The 14,313-nt window shown below is 41.8% G+C and overlaps 3 protein-coding genes across 6 annotated transcripts; 2 read left to right on the top strand and 1 right to left on the bottom strand.

Moving 5' to 3' along the window:
• Positions 1–236: 236 nt before the first annotated feature.
• On the top strand, positions 237–2,633 carry LOC120640610 (40S ribosomal protein S8). Its single transcript, XM_039916502.1, has 5 exons — positions 237–390; positions 517–589; positions 1,222–1,555; positions 1,963–2,138; positions 2,315–2,633. The coding sequence occupies exons 1-5, from the start codon at positions 387–389 to the stop codon at positions 2,391–2,393; spliced, it is 666 nt and encodes a 221-aa protein (XP_039772436.1). The 5' UTR covers positions 237–386; the 3' UTR covers positions 2,394–2,633.
• Positions 2,634–4,645: 2,012 nt separating this feature from the next.
• LOC120640609 (U11/U12 small nuclear ribonucleoprotein 48 kDa protein) lies at positions 4,646–11,112 on the top strand. 4 transcript variants are annotated; one of them, XR_005661904.1, is made up of 6 exons: positions 4,647–5,801; positions 6,486–6,600; positions 7,237–7,344; positions 7,746–8,545; positions 8,625–9,324; positions 9,874–11,112. XR_005661904.1 is itself a non-coding variant. In XM_039916501.1 (5 exons), exons 1-4 carry the CDS (start codon positions 4,738–4,740, stop codon positions 8,508–8,510), a joined length of 2,052 nt encoding a protein of 683 aa, XP_039772435.1. In that variant the 5' UTR covers positions 4,646–4,737; the 3' UTR covers positions 8,511–8,545; positions 10,755–11,112. The 4 variants fall into 4 exon arrangements, 2 of the variants coding, with proteins under 2 accessions (XP_039772435.1, XP_039772434.1); XR_005661903.1 differs by having other exon boundaries at positions 8,625–10,083; positions 10,755–11,112; XM_039916501.1 differs by lacking the exon at positions 8,625–9,324 and having other exon boundaries at positions 4,646–5,801; positions 10,755–11,112.
• A 724-nt stretch (positions 11,113–11,836) lies between these two features.
• Positions 11,837–13,741, bottom strand: LOC120640040 (two-component response regulator ORR29-like). The gene is made up of 7 exons (XM_039915935.1): positions 13,627–13,741; positions 13,286–13,441; positions 12,983–13,150; positions 12,688–12,822; positions 12,523–12,599; positions 12,313–12,402; positions 11,837–12,208 (listed from the first exon to the last, which is right to left on the bottom strand). The coding sequence occupies exons 1-7, from the start codon at positions 13,739–13,741 to the stop codon at positions 11,837–11,839; spliced, it is 1,113 nt and encodes a 370-aa protein (XP_039771869.1).
• Between the last annotated feature and the right edge of the window lie 572 nt (positions 13,742–14,313).

Below are 14,313 nucleotides of genomic sequence, written 5' to 3'. Positions count from 1 at the left end.
GCGCTAAATTAAAATACGCTGGACTTGTGCCTCTAGTGAGGCGGGCCAAACTGGGCTGCATTTTCCACCCCCTCCATCAATACAAACAATAAGAGAAGAAAACTACTCATTTGGGCCTCTAATACTACACAGGCCTACTGGGCCGCAACCTTGAAAGAATGGACAGCGGATCGGCCTGATGATCTCCACCGTCGGATCAGCCCATCCCACCTGTGAACAAACCCTAACCCGCGGCCGCCGCCCCTATATAAGCGAACCCTCCAAGGTTTCGCTCTCCTCTTCGGCTCTTCCCTGCGAGAACCAACCAGAAGAGCGGCGGCGCGGGCGGACCAGAAGGAGGCCGCGTAGCAGCAGCAGCAAGCCGGGCAAGGGCACCCACCGCCACCATGGGTGAGAGCTCCGCCGCCGCCCTCCGCTTCTTCTGCTTGGTCATGTCCCGCGACCGGTGTTCCTGTTCTGGTTGGTGAGATGCTGATGGCTGCGGCGGCGGCGGTTGCTTTGGATGTGTCTGTGCAGGAATCTCGCGTGACTCGATGCACAAGCGCCGGGCCACCGGTGGGAAGCAGAAGGCCTGGAGGAAGAAGCGAAAGTAATTGCCGATTCCCTCCCCCGTTCGCTTGCGTTTGGACTCATTTCGGCTTGCATATTTGTAGATTTGGCGAGTGTAAGAATAAGATTAGGTCAGTACTATACGGATAGATAGATTTTGATTTCGATCTGTGAATCTGCGATTGATCCGAGCTGTATTGTCTGCTCTCGACGAGATTAGGTGATCTACAATGACATTTCAATGTTTTAGATTACCCGCACCTCTGAATTATGTGGTCGCTAAATCAACAATAGCTAAGTCATGATGCTTCTAATGAACGACGTTGTCCTGCTCTTGTCAAGTAATAACGTTTCTGTCTCTTTTCAATTTATATGTCTTCTTTTGAGATGCCAAATGGGGTTAACTTACTGAATTGATAGAAGGATAGCTGTTATGGCAATGCATCATTTGAGTTGACTTGAAGTTCGAACCTTCATGTGCTGCTTGTAATGCATGCGGTACAATTATATGAATTTTCTTGTAAAACAGAGTTACTGAGGCTCTGATAATGGGAATTGTATGTATCAGCTAGTATGGAAGTAAACCTTGGTCTATTTATGTATTGTGCTGACTTGATTGTGCCCTAGGTATTGTGGTTTTGCTCAGAGGTTAATTCTGTTTCTCATCTGTAGGTATGAACTCGGGCGCCAGCCTGCTAACACCAAGCTGTCCAGCAACAAGACAGTGAGGAGGGTCCGTGTCCGTGGAGGTAATGTGAAGTGGAGGGCTCTACGCCTGGATACTGGTAACTACTCATGGGGTAGTGAGGCTGTTACTCGCAAGACCCGTATCCTGGATGTTGTCTACAACGCGTCAAACAATGAGCTTGTTCGGACCCAGACCCTTGTGAAGAGCGCCATTGTGCAAGTTGATGCTGCCCCATTCAAGCAGTGGTACCTTACTCACTATGGAGTGGACATTGGTAGGAAGAAGAAGGCCCCGGCTGCTAAGAAGGATGCTGCTGAGGTACCATTCTTCCCAACCCAAGTTCAGTGTTGGTTGTGAAATAATGTATTGTTTATTCTTATTTGGTGAGAGATCTGGCTCTGCACATGCATGTGTTTACTGTTTACTACTTGCATTTATAGTTGTAGATTGCATTTTGTGAACCATTTGTATTGATTAGTGTTTATGCATCTGTAGCTTGTTTTAGGATTCATTGGATGATCTAATTATGATCTTTCCTTACAAATTTTGTAGAAAACAAAATAACTGTGTCAATTTGTTCACGGTAAATTTTGAAATTGATATCTGCAATTGTTTTGGTATTTGTGTTAACACTTTTGCAGTTAACCAAAGTACCATTTTATATTGTAGATCTTATGGTTCCTTTATGTAATATTTATTATTCTATTTGATTTTTATATGTAAAGGGTCAAGAGGGTGAGGCCACAGCTGAGGAAACAAAAAAGAGTAACCATGTCCAGAGGAAGCTTGAGAAGCGCCAGCAGGGACGCACACTTGACCCGCACATTGAGGAGCAATTTGGCAGCGGAAGGTTGTTGGCATGCATTGCTTCTCGCCCTGGGCAGTGTGGCCGAGCTGACGGGTAAAGAATATTAAAATTATGTTTCGGTTTCTTCTTAGCTCATGATTCTGTAGTCAATACTGATTTGGTTGGCATCCAGTCATTTAAATCATTTATTGGGCTTAGCTAGTTTTGAAACAAAGCCTCGTGCCACCAGTAATCAGCTGCTTACAGTTGCATTTCCCTTTGTATTACAGTTACATCCTTGAGGGTAAAGAGCTCGAGTTCTACATGAAGAAGCTCCAGAGGAAGAAGGGCAAGGGTGCCGCAGCTTAGAAACATTATATTGTCTGGAAGCGTGGCCTATCTTATCCTTTACTCTGGGTTTTGTTAGTTCTCAAGTATGTTATGTCGTGTTGCAGACCTGATGAACAGCCAAGTGAATCAACTCTAGCTTCAAGGAACTGAGAATTTTCACCTTCTGTGGTATTCTCTTGATATTTAAATTCACAGTTTATTGACAGTTTGTGTTCAGCAGTTTTGGTTTATCTCTGAGATGGCTCGTTGAATGGTGTATTTCCTGTTTGGTTTTCATTCGTTGCTTGCGAACGTCTGGCAAAATTGATAACAGCAAGACATGCATAAAGCCTTACAATGATCTTTGTTTGCATCCACCCATCGATGAAATGATGATGTGTTAAAACTGTAGAATAGAATTCAACGCTTTTGCAATTGTTGTATGTCAGTGTCGTTGCTAAAGTCGCTCGTTCTAACTCTCCATTTTGTTCTCTCAATCATCATTTCCACTAACCCAACAAATGCCAGATTTGGCTTCGTCTATCTCCATCAAACCAACTAGCCTTGATTTGCTCTTTTCGACTAATGAACGTTTAACAAGATCTACCGATTATTATTGTTAAAATAAAAAAATCAAGACTGAAAAGCTAATGGCTTCTTTGATCTTCCATGTCTTTTGATTACAACGCTAACCTTATGTAGCTGTCCTCCAATTTCTAAGAATCTGAAATTTCTGGTACATCCAACTTAGCTTGCTATCACCAAACCCAATAGTTAGGACTATTGCTAAGCTTACATATGCTAGATCTCTTAAGAAGAAATAAGCCTACATTGACATATGAATTATAGAGATTCATCTACTCACCCCCCCCCCCCCCCCCCGAGCTATAAACCTAGTTTTGAACATGTCAAACTATTCAAAACCGTATAAACAAATGCTATACAGTTTGTAGAGTGTTTTTAGTGATATGACTATCGACATACATAAGCTTGTACGCCATGTTGATATGGGTAAAGTTGTCTACATGGCAGAAAAAAAAACACTTAGGCCTGCACATTTATAGATCCAGCTTTCTCTCTTTCACAATAACCACCGATCTAGGGTAGACTAAATAATACACTACTGGAGAACTCTCTAGTCATGCCAAGGCTTAACAAGACTACAAAGTAAAACTGCAGCCGCCGCAGCCGCAGCCGCTTCCCCCGCCGCCGCCAGGCCCTCCCACGCTGCCCCCTCGGTCCCCATCCTCGCCCCTCCGGTGGCCTCGCCGCCGGTAGGTGGAGGAGTGGGGACTCATCTTTTTTTTTACATCTGTTTAGTTTTTTTAGGGTTTGGTTCTTCAGCGACATCGATGAGGTGGTGGCGGCGATGACGCTTTGGAATAAGGTCTCTCCGGCTTTTCCTTACTTCGACGACGTCCGTTCTGGCGCCGACGATGGCCAAGTGAGAGTTAGTTCTGCCAGATCTGAAGGTTCTCTCCAGATCTTTGCAGTTGGTGTGTCAGTCAGGAGATGCAGTTGGCTGTCCTTTGTTGTGGCGATTTCGACCTCTTCTTTCTATCTGTTTGGCGACAAGACTCGGTTTCTTCAACCCTCTGTTTTGGCGGTGAAGGATTGCAAGCCTGTGTTGCTTGGGGTGTTCTCCCAGCCGATGTTCTTTCAGCGGTTGCTAGATCTCATTGCAAGCAGCGAGTGGTTTTTGCGGTCTTCAAAGCCTTGTGTGGCGATGTCATTTGCAAGTGTCCCTTTCCCCTACTGCTTTTTCAGTGTATTTTTCAAGCTCCGGTGGACGACGAACAATCGGATGAAGAAGACGACCAGTGATCTCTTCGGTGTAATTTTATTTTCTTTAAGTCGTCTTTTGTCAAGTTGTCTTTCTATTGTACTATCAATTGTTTTTTTATATGAATCAGATATAAGATACTTTTACGGTGTCTTACTAAAAAAAAGCTTAACTAAACTAGTCCTCTTTTAGGGCACCTAAGTAGATAGCAATTTATTCCTTTTTTGTTTGTTTGATTGAAACTACATATTGTTCATCGAGTTATTAGTGTGTCAGCGTTAATGTAAATTTTCACGTCAGAAAAAAGAATACTACCTTTGAGAAGCACGATTTATTCAGATGCGATTTCTTTATAGATGGTTATGATTTATGAATAGTTTGGGCGAGTTGGATACCTCGATCCTCAGAAAGTGAATAGATCTATCCGCACCGTCAATTTCCTATCTGACGCGCATCGAACGACCAAAAAAACATATTTTTCTCCCTAAGAAAAAAAAAACATATTCTCACCGCACCGCACCTCCTGTTTCGTCTCCGCCGCCGGACCAGCGACGGCCGCCGCACCTCTCCCCTCCGCCGGCGTGGATCCGCCCCGCTCCAATGGAGGCACCGCCTTTCCCTCCTGCGCCTCCGCCGCCACCCCCACCTCCCGACCTTACCTCCGCCCTCGCCCGCCTCCGCTCCCTCCTCTCCGCCGCTTCCTCCGCCCTCGCCGCCCTCCCCTCCCCTCTCCAGCCCCACCCAGCCAGCCCCCACACCAGCATCCCCTCACCTGAGCCCACCACCACCGCCAAACCTCCACTCCCGCCGCCCACCACCGCCATCACCCTACCGCTCCCGGCCGCCCCAGCCCCCTACTCCGACTGCCCCGCCGTCGTCCGCACCACCCCCACCCCGATCCCCGCGGTCTCCACCCTCCCCGCCTCCATCGCCGCCGAGTGCGCAGATTTCTCCTCTTACGGTGCCGGCCGGAGCCCCTCCCCGCCGCCCCGCATCCTGCCGTCGGAGCTCACCCTCCTGCGCCGGGAGCTGGACTCCTGCCACCACCCCCCTGGGTCGTGCTCCTGCGCTGCTACCCGGGTGGCGGCCGCGTTCCGCTTGGGCGTGACGCCGCGGTGGGAGGCCGAGCTGCGGCGGTGGGTGCTTGGGAGCTCACCGAGGTACGGGGTCAAGGTCGGCGTGGCGGAGGCGGACCATATCTGGGTGCTATTGTGGCTCTGCTTGAAGGTGACGGCGGCGGAGGCTGGGTGCTCGCTGGAGGCGATGCACAGTAGGGATGACAACGAGAGTGTAGGTTTTGATCCCTGGGCCAGGAGGTTCGAGTGCCCAAGGCTGGTCGAGGGCGTCTCGTGGTTAGGTGCACAGCTCGGGGTTCTGTATGGAGAAAGCAATGGGAGACTTTTTGCTCTTGCAGCGGTGAAGGAGGCAGTCCTGCAGATGGCGTATTGCTTGGCTGTTGGTGTAAGAAATGGTGCAGCTGGTGGAGGAGAGGGCGAGGTTGGAGCTGGTGGAGGAGCTGGTGAAAAAGGAAGTAATGCTGGAGATGTTGTGGCAGGCCATGTTTTTCTTTCCCAGGTTGCTGCTGCCATCATGGCATTGCATGAGAGGTTCTCCTTGGAGAAGAGGAAAGTACTGGAAGCTCAACGCTCGTCGAAATATCAGTTGTATGCTTTTTTAAAGTCTCTTGTTCTACTTTTTCGGCATTGCATTTTGTCATTAAAATTTACGATGATGTTGCAAATGAAAGCTTATGAGAGCATACTTAGTTCAACACCAAGGCTGTGAGGATGCCTGTTTATGAACGCGAAAATTTATCAATAAACATCAAAGTTCAACAACAAGGCAATTTCGGATTATAAATTCAAATATCACTAGTTCCTTTTGTAGTCTGTTTAACAAACTGAATGTACCGACATAACAAATCAGCTTTTAACTACATACTCTCCTGTGATTATGTTTGTTCAATTTGTATGGCATTAATGATTGAGAGAAGATGAGCATTACCTTAACTGTCTTACTGTGTAGCACACTTGTTAATATCTTATTCTTCTCCAAGGAGGAAGGGAGTACACTACATTTTTTTTTTCTGTGTGCATATTCACATCAAAGCTAGGAATATAGTCAGCAATTTATGATTAAACAACTTTAATGCATATACTCACCAAGTGACCAGATACTATATAGCTTGCATGCTGCACACCATATCCCTATGCGAACAAATCTATTAAGCTCTGGTGATGATAGCAATTCATAGACTTCTTTTTCTTTCAAATTGTGATTACTTTTGCTTGGTTTGGTAGAACTTTTTCTTTTTCCTGCCTTGATAAATGCATGTAATTCTCTTATAGATTACTTGAATATTCACAAGCACTGGAACGAGGGGACTTGGAGCGATCAAACAGACCAAACTACAGAGCTGTTCTAGAATATGATGGGATCCTGTCACGGAGAGTAGAGAACCAGGTATAGACATGCAAGCAATCTTTTTGAAAATAGATGCCTGAATCTAGATACCACAAAAATGTCTCTACAGTTTCCTGTTTTATGTAGTAGCCAGTTATGGATACAAGGACCCCCTCTGCTAGCTTCACAATATATGTACAATCCACATTATTAGGAGGCATAATGCCATATGTGAAATTGTATCAAACTTGCACCCATTAGATAGACCAGTATCATATCTAGCTAATAAAAGCAAGAATGGGCTTCTTAGGAATTTGAGCAGGATATATATTGAAATGGAGGTAGTATTAATGAGATAGTACTTATTGTTAATTCATTTTTAGTCATGACAGTTCAATTTCAAAAGAAGATGCTTCATGCAGTAGGAGTAGGTTCTGTGAAGCTTAATTGTTCTGTAGGCATTATTTTTATTTGACATATTCGTTTTCCTTTAACTGATTAATAGAGGAACACTTGCTGAAATAATAGATCATCTCAAAGTTAATTGTCAAAATGTATACACATATAGTTTTCAAAAATATATATATATATATACACATACTGAGTGGAGATATATTTTGCTGTACTTTGATACCGATACAGCGTGCTGTTCATTTTAATATATGGTGATTCTTTTTTTTTCTCTTTTCGGAAAAGGAATCTGCTAGAGCCAAGACAAGGGAGGAGCTTTTAGCTGAAGAACGAGATTACAAACGAAGAAGAGCGTCTTACCGTGGCAAGAAAGCGAATCGAAACCCTACAGAGGTGCATGCCAAATTTGTAATTAGTTTCAGCTCATCAGCTGTTCTAATGTTATCCTGCAGATTGCAAATGATTTCCATCTTGTTTTCTTTGCCTAGCCTTGAGCTTCTTGAGAAATATTAGATCTAGCATAGGAAACAGGACAACCTTTCAGTCCAAGTAAGAAGCCCGAAGTAATTTCTTGTCTGCATCTGGTCAAGTCTCATTTCTCTGTTTACATAGTGATCCAATTAAAGTTGTTTTCTCTAAATTACTTATAGTGTATCAATTTGACCTCATCTTTACTGCTGATGGAACAAGTGAAAAAGCTTCTGTATATTGTATCACCTCTTATTCAGTTGATATCTGAAAGATATTTGCCTTGATCATGATATGAATCTGATGGTTTCCTTTCTTTTATGAAGGTACTAAGAGACATAATTGATGAGCATATGGAGGAAATCAAACAGGCAGGAGGTATTGGTTGTCTTGTGGAAGCTCCTGCTGACATTGCAGAAAATGTGCTTAAGAGCAACTCTCATGGTGGTACATATCAAGGAATTGATGATTTTTCTAGCAGATCTTCTAATGATAAGACAGCATTGGGTTCTCGGTCACCTAGTTGTGACAAGTCACCACGTGCTGATTCTTCGGGAAGATTTTCATCAAGGAGCCGTGACACAAGAGATTCGCACAAGACCTCAAGATATGAAACTCATGGGAACCGTTCCAAATATATATCTGTGAATGAAAATAGATGGAGTGTAGGATCAGAAAGTGAAATGGATCAAAGTTATCCTTACCGGCAGGAGAACCATCGACGACAAAGAAGCTCCAATGATAATATAAATTGTGGGAATAAGTATAAGAAGGGTGTCTCAGACCACAATTCTGAGTCTAGTGATTGTACAGCATGGTCGGCACGATCACACAGATCTTCTGTCACAAAATATGCTCACATGTCTGAAGAAGGGTGCAGTGGTAGAAGTAGAGCTAGTCAGAAGCGGCATAAATCTTTATCTGTAACTCATGACCAGTTCAGTGACAGATATGATCCCCAAAGCACATATTCTGATGGAGACCCTCGGACAAGCATGCTTTCTGATGCTACTGAAGGAAAGCGTGAGATATACCATGATGAAGTACATCATCGCAGACATCATGAAAGAAAGCGTGATCACCATCTCTGAATGATAATAGAGATTATTTTTGCTTTCTATATCAGGTATGCTTGTTATATTATGTTGTATTTTTTGAGTGTTTGCCACTTATTTTTTACACTGCTATTTGACATGATCTTGCAGTAGCTAAATAATACAGGCCTCTGGGTTATTAGCCTTCAGCTGTATCCTTTTATGTATCCTCATGCAGCTTTATAACTTCCTTACTTTCTGGGTTAATATCTGTTGCAGTTGTTACCTTTCTCAGGTTCTATTAGCTGTTGAAGTTTTGTCTTGTTTTACAAATTCATTTACACTAATCAAGGTTCTTATTGTACTTTCTTGTGAAATTCATTCAAGTTTATCCGGTGTTACTGGTTATTTTAATTATATCACTGCTAATGTTTTGGAAGCACTTTAATTTATTCTAGACTTTTACCCAGTTCTTTTGGTGTTTGCTTTTGCTTCTCTGGAATTCAGAGTTTTTTTTTTTCTGAACCTCTGTTTTTTTTTGGTTATGTATGCAAGTTTATCCTCATCCGGTTAAGACTACTGATGCATAATTGCTTGAACATACTTTGTTCATTCTAATTCTTGTGTCTGTGGCTTCTGATGCGAGTTAGCATGCCATTGATCCACTTATGTGCCTGATTTTTTTACATGAGTCTGCCTCATGGGTGCGTGGAAATGGTGATCTTTCACGGTGCAACTAAGTTTTTTTTTAGGGGTACTATTAAAGCCTTGAGCGTAGGGTTCATTATCCTCTATGATGTAGGTAGCCACTGCTTTCAAGATTATATAACACTGGTGGTGACATTGTGAATAATGGAAAACCTGAATTCCTGTAAGAATTTTTTTAATCTGAATTATCTAAAGTCCCTACATTTCAATAAAAAATGAAATATTTTAGTGGAAAATAATAAAATTGGTTTATTTTATCAAAACTTGCAAACCTATTACATTCCTGAGTATTTTTTTACACCGGTCGCTTCCTCGATCATGGTGCAAGTTTGTGGCTAGTCATCTGTATGACTTCTTTAGATTTGAATTGTATGACTATTGATCCGACAGTGTCTTCTTTAAACTTGAATTTAACTGACATGGAACTGAGTTTCATTGACTATGTCGCAAATTCACAATAGCAAAAGTGAGTTTTTAAACTGAAGATATGAGTTTTTATATAAAGTTTGAGAGTTAGTTACAAGTGAACATAAACATTGTTATTTTGCTATCCTTGTATTTGTATTTTTGGAGAATTGGAGGAAGCAGTCAGAAAGCCACATCTTGTTTTGTGTGTATTGATTTATTTACCCATCACTTTATTTGAAATCAGGAAAAAGATGAAAGAAAAGAAAAGAAATAATCCATGCTCTTTTGAAACACTCTATGATAGGAACCGGGGAATTGTTCCTAATCGATCGGAGGTTGTAGTTGTGGGAGATTGGAGGACGAGGCTTGAACCGCGAGGAACCACGGCGAGGTGCCGTGGTGGCGCGCGAGGGAGAGGAGGAAGGGTGGCGGCTAGGGTTTGGAACTCCCGGCTCCCTTCAGGAAGCCAGAAACAATTGTGTTTCTGCTTAATTCTTCAAAGAGTCTTTACAAAGTATTTATAACTCTCTTGCTAATGATTCTGAAAAATAAAAGATAACTGGGCCTCTAGCCTCCCTTCGCGCAGCCCACCTAGCCACGATGTGCCGCGCGCCGCACGTAGTGCCTGCTGGTTATAACACTCTAGGTGCCTTTTTTTTGGCATAAAAGAAAACTGGCAATTAAGTTTCGATCCATGGCTATATGTGCAGATATGCTACCTCAGCACTCTGCAGTTCCAATGTTCTGTAGTTACTATAAAAAAAAGTTCTGTAGTTAATTTTTCACATTCCAGCCATAGATCTTTTCTGACACAGTGCCTAATGTTCTCTCATTACAACAGCTTTTCTGTCTAGTGCCATAGTTAGTTTTTCAGATTGACTGTTACTTCCCTACTCTCTCTGTTCCAAATTATAGGTCGGTTTGGCTAATCTTGATACATAATTTTTGCTATGTATTCAGATATATCGTATATCTAGGTGCATAGATAAAGCTATGTATCTTGATTTGCCAAAACGATGTACAATTTGGAACCGAGGGAGTAGCACCTAATGTGCTCTCATTACAACAGCTTTTCTGTTTGTAGTAACTGATTCATGTTAATTTCAATCTGTCATCTCATTTGGCAACAGTTGAATAGTTTGTTGACACCCAAAACATACTAATTTTCCATCATTTTTCTTGTAGGAAATCAATCTGAGCAATGGGGCTAGTTCACAAACTCTTAGGTAGCAACTAATACTTCTTTCTTGGTCAGCTTCTCTTTACTATTCTGCAGAAGCGTTTCTGAGTGGGTCTACATTTTGTTGTGCTGAATGTGCTCTCCCAAGTCACTGTTGTACCATAGAGAGATATATAGTACTGTATTGAAGAATTACCGTGACTTTGTTGAAACCAAGCATCGTGCCAGCTTTGAACTGTCTGCATCTATTGCTACTGTCCATTCAACCTTGAGATTCATGCACTTGTTTTGTGCATTTGTTCATATGTTGGTGGTTGAGATCCTCACTTGTAATAAGGAACCAGGAAGAAGATTCAGTGTTTTCGTGCTCTGTTTAAGTTATTGGGCGAGGCATACGAAGATGAACAGGGTGGTTGTTTTCAAACTTACCGTGAGTTCTGCCCTTGCTTGGATGTTGTATACAATTGGATGCTCTTACCATTTCGCAAATACCGCACTTGTTGGCCTGGACTTTGTAATTGAATATCCCTGCCGCCTGTGGGAATACTGAATACATTGCAATCGAGATTATGGGCATACAAAGTCATGCATTTGCACTGGAGTGGTATGGAAGGAAGTCAGACCAAAGTTGTTAACTGTGATTCCAGATAAGAAAATTTTAGAATGGTAAATAGCACCAAATTCTTATGGCAAATAAGGAGTTCGCTCAAATCCATGACTCCTACCATGGAGTCCCTAAAGCTGGAATGTACTCTATGGATTTGCTCTTGTGAAGTGCATTTTGTTACCATTTACGAATGAATGAGTAGCTCTAGTGAGTTTGCCATTAGTGGCGGAGGATACCACGGTTTGGATCAGAAGAACTACAGCATTTCTATTGCAGCACTCAAAACTTGGAATCTTATTATAAGACTATGAGAGGATACTGCCGCTGTCATGCATGGGAAATTCAGCCCATGCTGAACACCATACGACTGTTGACAGTTTATACCGCTGTCATGCATGGGAAATTCAGTCCATGCTGAACACCATACGACTGTTGACAGTTTATAAGTACTTCCCCTATACAAACCACTGCTGCCTTAGTTTAAAACGCTTCACCATCTTCAGAGTCTGAATAGGTCACAAGCTTCACAACTTGTGCCTGCGCATCACCATTAGGAACCTGCTTGTCTGAATCACAATTACTACCCATGACCTCTTTTGCGTCATCAGCATTTTGTGTTTCAGATACTACACTGTTATCACCAAATGCACATGTCCAATCACCTCGACCATAGCCATCTCCCGTCATATCTACTTCACCTTTGCTTGCTTGTCTGCCAAAAGGATCATTGGGTAGCTGCGATTCATCGAAAACAGTCCCAAGCTGCAAGGCTCTTCGCATTGCTTCATACACTGTCTTGCCTTGTGTTTCTTGGGTGTTTCCTGCTGTCTCATCCCAGGACATTTCTTCATCCTACAGGCAAAACAATGATCATATTATACAGCTACCCAGGCATACAACATTTATTTTTTTGAGTATAAATATATGATCGAGCTCTGCATAATTAATTAGCTCACAGATATATTTGTTGGATGGATCTCAGGGTCATTGCTACACTTCTTTGCATCTGTGTTACGTAATTCTTTCTCGGCCTTCTTTCGGTGTTTCTGACAGAAACATTTGCCGTACAATTAATAAAATTGCTATTCAAAGAGACAACCTATATGAACTCATTATAGCTCATGTTATGTGGTGTGCGTATATTATTAAGAATAGTATGCATGTACCTGAAGATGAGCTGAAATTTGTTTGCGACCAATGGAGTTTACATTCATGATCAGCTGTATCTTCCCTGGAGTCGCGGCTGAAATAAAATTGACATGCATATATAATCCACTATCTATCTGAAATGGAGAAGTTGTGAGGCACCATACAAATAGAGATAATTGTACCTTCCCCAAGTAGTTCAAGAGCATATAAAAATTTCTTCTGCAGAAATGGGGTCCACATGAGATGAGCTACCTTCTTTTTACCTTCTCTAAGTTTGTTTTCACTCTCAAATACATCATCGGTTTTTGCTTCAATACCTATATGTATTCACATGCAACATCGTAATTAATATTAATATTATTGGAGTTAATAAACGCTTTTCTCTTTTCCTTATCATGTTTTTGTTGTATAAAGGACATAATCTCTTCCTTTTTGTTGGTCACATCAGAGAAAAGAGTCAGTATGTGCCACGTTAGCTCCAACCTTGGAATAAGTATTCAATCTTCTCCCACCAATAGAATTTTAGGTCAAGATGTTGCCATATGTTATTTATCGTATTTGCATCGAGAGGCTTCTTGACCAAAAAACGTGCACCAAGCTCGACACTTCTCTTCATTGTTGGCCACGTCAAATCAACTGACATCACTGGTTCAGAAAATGAAAGTATCTTGAAAATTTTAGAAAATTTACTCCGCCATGTAAATAATAAATAGAAATAAACAAAAACCTGCATCTATACATGCTTATGCAAGATTCATAATTCGTAAACTGCCTACTTACTGATCACTTGAAGGTTTTTATGGGACTTCCTGGAAATGTCGAGGAACTGAAAACCATGCATCTCTTTCATGTTCACCGCCGCCAATGCAAAATCAATATCTTTTATGTGGTCCTTAAGAAACCTGAGTGCTTCAACGGGACTTGTATAAACCATCACTGAAACAGATGGGAGAAACATTTAGGGGTTTTCTTTGCACTGAATGGTGAGAAATAATCTTTCAAAATAGAAGTTTCTCGAAGCTGACAACTTTTAGAAACATAGATCTATAAAACATGGATAAGAGTTTGTATGCACACCGTTTTTGCTCCATGTGGCTGCATAGATTTGTTTAGATATTTACCTTGAAAGTCAAGTTTAACAAGCACGCGTCTTGCAGTGTTGGCATGGCATAGATTTTCATCCACAACTATGACACTAAGCTTATCACTAGGTCGTCCTATTCTTTGAGTACCCATTTGATACAAGCTACACAGCGTTTTATGCTCCAATCTTTTTTTTTTGGAAACACCTGAAGAAGCTATTACCTATAAATAGAGAAAAAAAAGGCCCCATATATGTTCGTTTCTACTCTCTCCATCCATTATTAAGTACTTCTAGCATTTATGACTACTTAGGCAGGGAGGGAAAAGACGCAAGTACCCCTCAATCAAGGACCTAGATCAGAGTGACACAATTTTTGGACAAATTTTGAAGCCCGGAAGTCCTTACATTTATGGACGGATATTTGTGGACACAGAAGTGCTTACATTAATGGACGGACATTTGTGGACAAATTTTGAAGCCCAGAAGTCCTTGCATTTATATTTATGGACGGAAGAGTATATGTTTTCTTAATTGCTTATATGCAACTAACATGTCGCCAATATGTGCAAACAGTTAAAGTTTAGTCACTATATATGTGTTGGTCCTAACTATTTTAATTATTTTCATATATAGGACCTCTTCACAAATTGGAATTAACACAAAAGTCCAAATTATGTGCATCGAATTGTGAGAAGAACCAACTATCTAGCTAAGCAATTATATA

Source organism: Panicum virgatum, chromosome 7K (assembly GCF_016808335.1).
Source record: "Panicum virgatum strain AP13 chromosome 7K, P.virgatum_v5, whole genome shotgun sequence".
Lineage (NCBI taxonomy): Eukaryota > Viridiplantae > Streptophyta > Magnoliopsida > Poales > Poaceae > Panicum > Panicum virgatum.
The sequence above is the reverse complement of the archived record's forward strand: the minus strand, read 5'-3'. Positions and strand labels throughout refer to the sequence as shown.